Source organism: Paralichthys olivaceus, chromosome 1, assembly GCF_024713975.1.
Source record: "Paralichthys olivaceus isolate ysfri-2021 chromosome 1, ASM2471397v2, whole genome shotgun sequence".
In the NCBI taxonomy this organism is placed as follows: Eukaryota; Metazoa; Chordata; class Actinopteri; order Pleuronectiformes; family Paralichthyidae; genus Paralichthys; species Paralichthys olivaceus.
In genome coordinates, this window is record NC_091093.1 from 26,884,571 (window position 1) to 26,892,703 (window position 8,133).

At 42.7% G+C, this 8,133-nt stretch overlaps 1 protein-coding gene across 3 annotated transcripts; it reads right to left on the reverse strand.

Annotated features, from left to right (window-relative positions):
• Window positions 1–93: 93 nt before the first annotated feature.
• LOC109642658 (immunoglobulin superfamily containing leucine-rich repeat protein 2-like) lies at window positions 94–5,015 on the reverse strand. 3 transcript variants are annotated; one of them, XM_069526570.1, is made up of 2 exons: window positions 4,738–5,015; window positions 94–3,407 (listed from the first exon to the last, which is right to left on the reverse strand). In XM_069526570.1, the coding sequence occupies exon 2, from the start codon at window positions 3,402–3,404 to the stop codon at window positions 1,296–1,298; it is 2,109 nt and encodes a 702-aa protein (XP_069382671.1). In that variant the 5' UTR covers window positions 3,405–3,407; window positions 4,738–5,015; the 3' UTR covers window positions 94–1,295. The 3 variants fall into 3 exon arrangements, with proteins under 3 accessions (XP_069382671.1, XP_019963101.2, XP_069382665.1); XM_020107542.2 differs by having other exon boundaries at window positions 94–3,413; window positions 4,738–5,014; XM_069526564.1 differs by lacking the exon at window positions 4,738–5,015 and adding an exon at window positions 4,417–4,526 and having other exon boundaries at window positions 94–3,413.
• Between the last annotated feature and the right edge of the window lie 3,118 nt (window positions 5,016–8,133).

Here is an 8,133-nt window from a genome sequence, read left to right on the forward strand (position 1 = left end):
GCTAGCTAACTAACTAACTAACTAACTAACTAACTAACCAACCACTTAAATGCTAGTGCTGAACTTTGGGAGACAAATGAATGATCGTTAATGTTATTGTTTTGTCCAAACTTTATTGAGGCACGAAGGATCAGAGGGTTAAAGCTAGTGAAAATATTTAAACACTTCGGTAAAAACATAATTTTTCATTTATCAAACTGAAAAAAGACACAAGGGCAGAACTTTTCTTTAAGAATTTGTTCACAGGAAACAACAAACTGCGACTCACAACAACAACAGCATGCAGGTTCTCTAAGGCCGGAGCTATACTTGTTTTTATGCACATTTGCGAAGCACGTTATGAACGTTATACTTGCTATGTACTACGAGTATACATGTTACCGGAGTTCTTCACTAGAGGAAGCGTGCCCATTAGTTAAAAGCAAGTTTATCTCTGGTCTAACACAGTAGAAAAACAGGATGGACACATGACCTGGATACAAGAACAGCAGCTTCACATACACACTCACTGGTGCTTTTACTATCAAAGACGTGATGGTAATACTGAATTAATGTTTTGTTTGACAAACACCCAGTTTGATTCAACACGGAAACAGTTTTCTCCATAGGAAACGTTCACAGTTCAACACTGAGCTCACGGCTGCAGGACACGAAATACTTATTTCTCTTTGAAACACAGTTTTTATAAACATTAAAACCTGTGTCTGTATTTTTAGGCTACTGCACTTCTACAGTAATACGACAGCATAGATCAATAGCTTAAAGCAGAATATTAGTACATTTAAGTAACAGTTACTCCTGCTTATATCTAGTCTACATTATACTTTATATATTTCATATGTGACGCAGGCTGCTGCCTAAAGTTTTATATTTACCAGACAGATGAAAGTTTTTCATTTTACTATCGCCAAAAAAGCACATACATGTATTTCTCAAAATCTTAAACAGTTTTTACTCATGATTAGACAAAAGTCTGGCTTGGAAACATCAAATCTTTGCTTTTAGCCGAACACAAGCTCGTTGTATTTTTGCTTTCTAGTTGTTGTGAGAAATACAAACTACAAAAACGTGCATAACAAGATGAACACAGGTCCACTGCAGCGTTCACTCACATCCTCTGATGCTTCTGAATGTTTCAGCTCTGCATGTGGTTTAAAACACAGAAATATATTTTCTAATCTTCAGTGTTTCTTTGCTGCTTTTAAAAAGCTTAAAGGAACCTTAACCACAGACTGAAACCTGTTTTAGCTTGAAAAAAAACCAAACTACAAATCATTATTAGAAACATTCATCATTTACTGATTTGGATATTTGTAGTTGCTCGTAATATTCACAGCTTCAGCTCCCAGAGGTAACTTATCACTGAACTCAGATCCGACCTCACAGTCGTCTAAATTTCCTCGGCACTGGGACAAAGTGAGTGACTCGGTCACCACACTTTCCTCCGTATCTGCTTCTCTCTCTCCGTCCAAGCTCTCCCCCTCCTCCTCGTCCAGCTGGCTGCCGTTAATCTTCCTCTGGGAGTCGGTGTGCGGCGCTCGGATGTTGAAGTTGGCGGTGAGGTTCCTCTCCATGTGGTACTGGTCTTTGGCCTTTAGGATCAGCTTGTACGTCTTGCTGCGGTATTTGTACACCAGGTGGAAGCAGGTGGCGCCGAGCAGAGGCACGGTCGACACGGTGAGGAGGCAGATGCTGACGGAGACGATGATGAGCAGGTTGGGGACCCTCCTCCTGGTGGTGAACAGCACCTGCACCTCACAGTCGTCTCCTCTGTAGGTCAGACACAGGGAGTAGTTGGTGCCGGGGCGTAAACCGCTGAACTGATATGTGCTCACGCCTTCTTTGATTCTCGACCACTGCACGGCCGAGTGTTTGCGATCGGCAGAGATGCACAGGTACAAGCCATTGGTGTGGACTTTTTCTGAGACATCTGAAAGGTCATGATCTTCTACCCTGTCCGTGTGGAGGCTCCCAGATGTGGGAACAGCCCGGTTGCTGCTCTTCTCTCTGGGTATGAGAAGTGGGTTGAGTCGCACTGTTGCCTCCGTCTCTGACACCCCTAACGCAATGACGCCAAAATCAAATGTGTAGTGTTTGATGTCATCCAGGCTGCCGTTGACGACGTGGCTAGAAATGTACCTGGTATTTGCCGTCAGGCCACATTTACTGGCACGTGACGGATCTTTTGTTTCCTCTTCGTAAGACTGAGAATTCATCTCTACAGTGGGCGAGACAGTTGGCAAGACGCTCGTGGTGTCTTCTGTCCTTACTTTCAGCAGACGCACAGAGTCAGAAACAGATATTTTCTCTGTTGTTGGGCGGGTTTGGGTGGTCCTCTGTGGTATGTGTGTTCGTTGTGGTGAAGCCGCCACCATTATTGACACCGAATCATCAGCTCTGCCAACCTCGTTTGTGGCCGAGCAGCTGTAGCTACCGGCGTCTTCTCTCTTGAGGTGTGGGATGATTAGAGTCCCGTTGTTAAAGATTTTGAAGCGATGATGGGACAGTGCAAAGTCCTCGTTTGATTCTGCAGAGTCGTCCTCGGTGAACGACAAAGCCACCTCCTGCCTCTGGCTTCTGCTGCGAATATTCCACAGGACAAGTGGCTTTGGGTTTCCTTTGAATTCACAAGTCAGGACCAATGTTCTCCCCTCCTCCACAGTCGAGTTATGAATATTTGTTTGTATTGTGACATTTGGGCTCGTGCACTTTGACTCTGGGAACTTTCCGATCACTTCCCCTTTGAGTTTCTCTGGACTTTCACAAACAATCCAATTCTGCTCCGGGACTGAGATGGTGGTCGTTGAAATCCAGGCTCGGAGCCAGTCAAGGGAACAGGTGCATGAAAACGGATTGTTATAAATCTGCAAATGGGACAAAGACACCAAACCGTCAAATGTCCCCTCTGCGATGGTTGTGAATCTGTTGTTGTTGAGTCGGATGGACCTCAGGTCCCTTAGGTTGGAGAAGGCGTTCATCGGCAGGTGGGTCATCTCATTGTGGTTCATCTTCAGCAGATGCAGGCCGGTGAGGTTCTGCAGATCCTCCCAGGGAAAATCTACAATTTTATTGTGGCTGATGTCAAAGTAACGCAGATGAACCAAAGGTGCGAGGGTCCCTTGTTCGATGGAGACGATCTGGTTGTTGGCCATCCACAGCGACGTCACCTGGGTCACATTGTCAAAACTCCCAAGTGGTATCAGACTGATCTTATTAGCGGAGAGACTCATGGTTGTTACGTTGGACGGAAAACCACGTGGGACTTCTGTGATTTCTTTGTAGGAGCATTCAGCAACATGGCGGCCGTGTTTGTCGGAGCAGCCACAGAACTCAGGGCAGCCGAGTCCAGCGGTGAAGACTGTGGCGATCCACAACGTGAGGCAGAGGACGTCTGCAGCTGCCATTTTCTGCTCCTGTGAAACACAGTCACAGTCTATCAATTACACAGTTGATTAAACTATTTTACTAACTATTCATACTTATTATACTAAATTTAATAATTCATGAAAAAGAGAATGAGTCATCAAAGCAAAATAAAGCCTGAAATAATTCAACTTTAGCCGTGTTTGCAGAACATCAGAGACAATCTCACTCTATTAATGCTTTTTGAAAATAGCACGTTGACATTTAATGCTAGGATATTTCCAGAAACATCTTCTCACTGTCACAAGCTTCATTTAGTCGTGCTGATTGTTTCGGTGTAGGACTGTGAGATATTTTCCTGCGGTGAAATTTTCTGAAGCGACTGAATCCTCTTGGACTGCAGAACATCTTTGTAAAGACAAAGCTGCATAAAACTAGCTAGAATAGATATTAAGACATGTCGCTGGGAGAGGGCTGTGACTAAGACACTGTGTCTGAGACATATAGAGAAGACACAACAATGGTTTGGCGAGACGAGCCAAGGTTTGGACACATTTGAACAGAAACTCCACATGGAGACTTAAGGTATGTGGCCAAGAAAACCTTAAACTTCCTGTACGGCTCATCTGCCTGGTCTCCCTGATGCATCCAGCATTCAGAATAAAAACCCTTCCGTCATCTGAACTTCATTCTTTCATCCTGCAAGATTTCTCTCTCGAGAGGAGGAGAAGCTTTCTGCTCAGAACAGACTTTGCTCCAGATTTTCCATATTCTTATTGTAAAACAAATCAAGTGCATGAAGCTGTAAGAGAAATAAACTGCCAGGACTTGAGACACAAGTTTAACAGCTCATGCTCTAATTATAACGTCCATCTGTTATGATCTGAGTGACTTCATCGATTATACAGATGAGCACAGTAACAGTGAAGGTGTCTCTGAAAACACAACAACAGCTGGAAACCAAAAACAAGTCACATGTCATCCTGGATTGTTGCAGTGACTGTTTGCAGATGGTGATAAAGTGACGTTAGGGTGATTCACAGACGCAGTTACGTCGTGTCGCTGCCGCCTGGATCCAAACTGCGCAGCAGCTCTGTCCTTGGTGCTGAAAACCTGATTCTGGTTCCGAGCAGCTGCAAACCGCTGGATTCTCTTCAGTCTGCGACACCAGCGTCATCACGAGTCCGTGAGATTATGTGTCACAAGCAAAGTTCGACAAAAGACCTTGACGAGGGTGCGACGCATTGAAAATTGATGCCGAGGCAGAAGGAGAGAGGAAGAGGAGAGAGAGGAAGAGGAGAGAGGAAGAGGAGTGGTGGATCAGAGCAGTGACATCTGCGTTAGGGACACGAACCTGGAGGAAATAAATCTCACCTCTTTATTCTGGAGTCTGTGGAGGAAACAGCAGGACGCGTCAGATTCTGTCTGAAGGCATCTCAGGCTCACATGAAGTTTGAGTCTGTCTGTCTCTGTCTGTCTGTTGTGTGTCTGTCTCTGTCTGTCTGTCTCTGTCTGCCTGTCTCTGTCTGTCTCTGTCTGTAGGACTGTCTGTCTGTCTCTGTGTATCTAACTCTCTGCCTGCTTCTACATGATGAAAACACTATCCTCCTCCTGCCTCTGGATGTGTCATCCTGACATCCCCCTCCCCCCCATGTGGACAGTATCATCGACATTTCAAAAAAAAAAGAAAAGAAAAATACATTAAAGGGGAAACAACATATGTTATAGATATTATTGTTTACAGGAAATTATAGTAACATATTTTTTATATGTTATAATTATGATCCAATAATGACCTATTACAATAATATTATTATTCATACTATCTCAAAGTTATTTCCTACTATTACTGTTGTTTTTATGTACATATGACATGGTTCAAACAGGATCTGAAAGATAATAACAAACACTCTAATCTTCTTGTATTTTTTTACAGTCTCCAACCATGTCTTTTTCTGTACCTGCAAAATTTAACACAATTTAAATACAATTTGAAACATGAGCTGAAAGTGAAGTTGACATTTTGAATTCAACACAGGTCTAAATTGTGCAGGTTCAGAAAAATTTGAAATTATAAAATCAGTAAGAAAAATTCAAAAAGAAAAAAGTAATGTTTGTTTTTATCTTATACATCCTGTCTGAACCATGCAGAGCGGCTCTGAATCCTCTAGGTGGCAGCAAATTACCAATGAAATCTGGAGCGAGTTGTGATTGACATCTGATGGTTGAGTGTTTTCATTGAAAAGGACAAAATTTAACCTGACGAAGACATTTAAATCCATCGTCTTCACAAAGTCCAACAGACAGAGTGAAGTATAATTCTGTGGAGGAGGAAACTCATGTGGAAATGGGATCAGTCTTTTTCTCAGTAAAGAGGCCTGGTTACAAATCTAATGTGGCGACTGAATAAACAGCAAATCAATATCGTCTTTGTGGTCGGTCATATTTCTCACAGAAATGACAAATGATGCCAACTATGAAATCATTCTGTAAAACTCCTTCAAAACAGTTCTACATTGAAATTCCACATTTCCAGTGATATAACTGCTTCACGGTGTGTGAGGTGTCAGATGATGTTGTTAGAATCTTTCACAGATTGTCCAATCAATAGATTTCAAAAGAAAAGCACTGTTCGAAGATTTGAAAAATCTAAATGATTCCAAATTAAGTCTCAGGATCTGATATTCTAGTAGAAACAATTACATATTGTGTCTGTTTTGATACAGAGAAATGGCAAGTTTCTGAATAGAATCACATTTTAACATTTTCTGTATCGAGCTTTCTCAGTAGTCTAACTTACATAGTACCTTTTAAGTTTAAACTAGAAAAGTAAATATAAGAGAAATAATAATCAGCAGGATGCAATGTGACGGACAACCAAGTTCAGGTGCTCAGAACGAGGCTGTGTTCAAATTTAACGAATAAATATGTCACAAGAAAACTTGAACAGATAAAAGCAGAAATATAACAACAACAAAAAACAAACTAGTAAATTAAAAGGTGAAAAGAAAACAATAAAAACTGTATAAACACGACATCACTTGAAAGCAAGTCTATACAATGGGTTTTGAGAAGTGATTTAAAATAAGTCACTGCCTTATCTGCAGGGGTCATTCCAGAGCCGAGGTAAAAGCACGGTCACGGTTTAGTTTTCAACCTGGACGATGGAACAGCCAGGATCCACCTGAGGATCTGAGGCTGCGTACAGGCACATACGGGATCAATACGTTTCGTGATGGTCGAGACCATGGAGGATTACAACAAGTGATCGAAGCCAACTGACAATTATAAACATAATTCTCAACTTTGAGATCATTTGTGTTGTTGGAGCTCGAGTGTGAACAGCTCCACTAAACCACCAGGGGTCAGTCTCTACAAATAAAGTCTTTCCAACCCAGAGAAATGTCTTCAGGGGTTCCAGCTCAGACATCAGACCGTCCAAAGATAATGAATGAGTCAGAGTAAAAACAAACAATGACAAACTGTTGATATAATGATGATATTTGATGCATTGAAATTAAGGATTTGAGCATTTTATACTTTACCATACTTTTATTATGATTTTTTAAACAGACAGATGAAAGACGTTTTATTTCATCACAGACCGTGAGTAAAGTTGAAAGACGACGTTACAAATTAAAGAAACTTATCAGAAACACTTAAACATACAAAGTACAATAAGAACTACCTAAAATGACAGAAACCATCTTTCGGAAAAATTAAAGTGGACGTGGAATTTTTAGTTTGTTCCATGACTCATCCACTAACATGGAGGAGGCAGGGTTTATGACTCATACTGGTGCCAGCAACCAGGAGGCGATAGATTGAGAAGCTTTGGCTTCACTTTTGGGGGGCTGTCCATGTCTTCCATCTTTATTTACAGTCTATTTGTGTGTGTTTGTGTGTGTGTGTGTGTGTGTGTGTGTGTGTGTGTGTTTGTGTGTGTGCAGCAGCTTTACATCTGAATCCAGTCGAGGAAGAATTTAACCATATTCCATATTTCACACAGGCAATAAATTAAAAAGGAAATCACACGTGTCAGTGCAAATAGTAGCGAGGCTGAATCTCAACTCTGCTACCATCGGCCCCCCTCCCCAGAACCCCCACCACCTCTTCCCCCCTGTGTGCTTCATCCATTTCCCTGGTAACTTACACCCCTCAGCGGGGGAGAGCAATGTGATTTCGGCAGTAATGTGTTTCTATTGCTCCTCCTGCGATGCCCTGCGGTATCGCTGACGACCACGCGGCTGTGTGGAGAGCTTGGAGGGCTTTGGAGAGCCTCATTTACCTCCGTAATCTGCCACAGTCATCGACATGCTGGCATGGTGTAATGCACTCGTGCACACAAAAATGCACCGAGCGAGAGAGGGGTAGAATAAGTCTAAACTCAAAAAAGAGCCCGGGTTGAGGAGGGAATTAACATAGTGAAGACGCTGCATTATGCAAATGTGTTATGGTTCCTCTCCGACAGTGCTGGTAAATTGGATGATGTTTTATGATGATGTAAGAGTGAGTTAAGGCAGGGCGGATCAGTGACTTTAATTCATCTGTGATACGTGTCTTCCGCCCGTCCCTCCTTCCACTCGTCCCACTCCGAGACGCCAAATTCATCCGCTCGACTCCCGCCTCCCACGAGCTACTGCAGGATCTCGGAGTTCAGGCTGGGAGAGTCAGCCAGACAATGGAGGACGGCTGGATTAGTGTGCAGATGAGCAGAGGACGAGGCTGACGGGGGGAGCTGACAATAGGGGGACAAAACGGATTGGAAAA

Bases quoted from the DNA above. Each gene is read 5' to 3' on its own strand.
- LOC109642658 (XM_069526570.1), bottom strand. From the start codon at position 3,404: ATGGCAGCTGCAGACGTCCTCTGCCTCACGTTGTGGATCGCCACAGTC.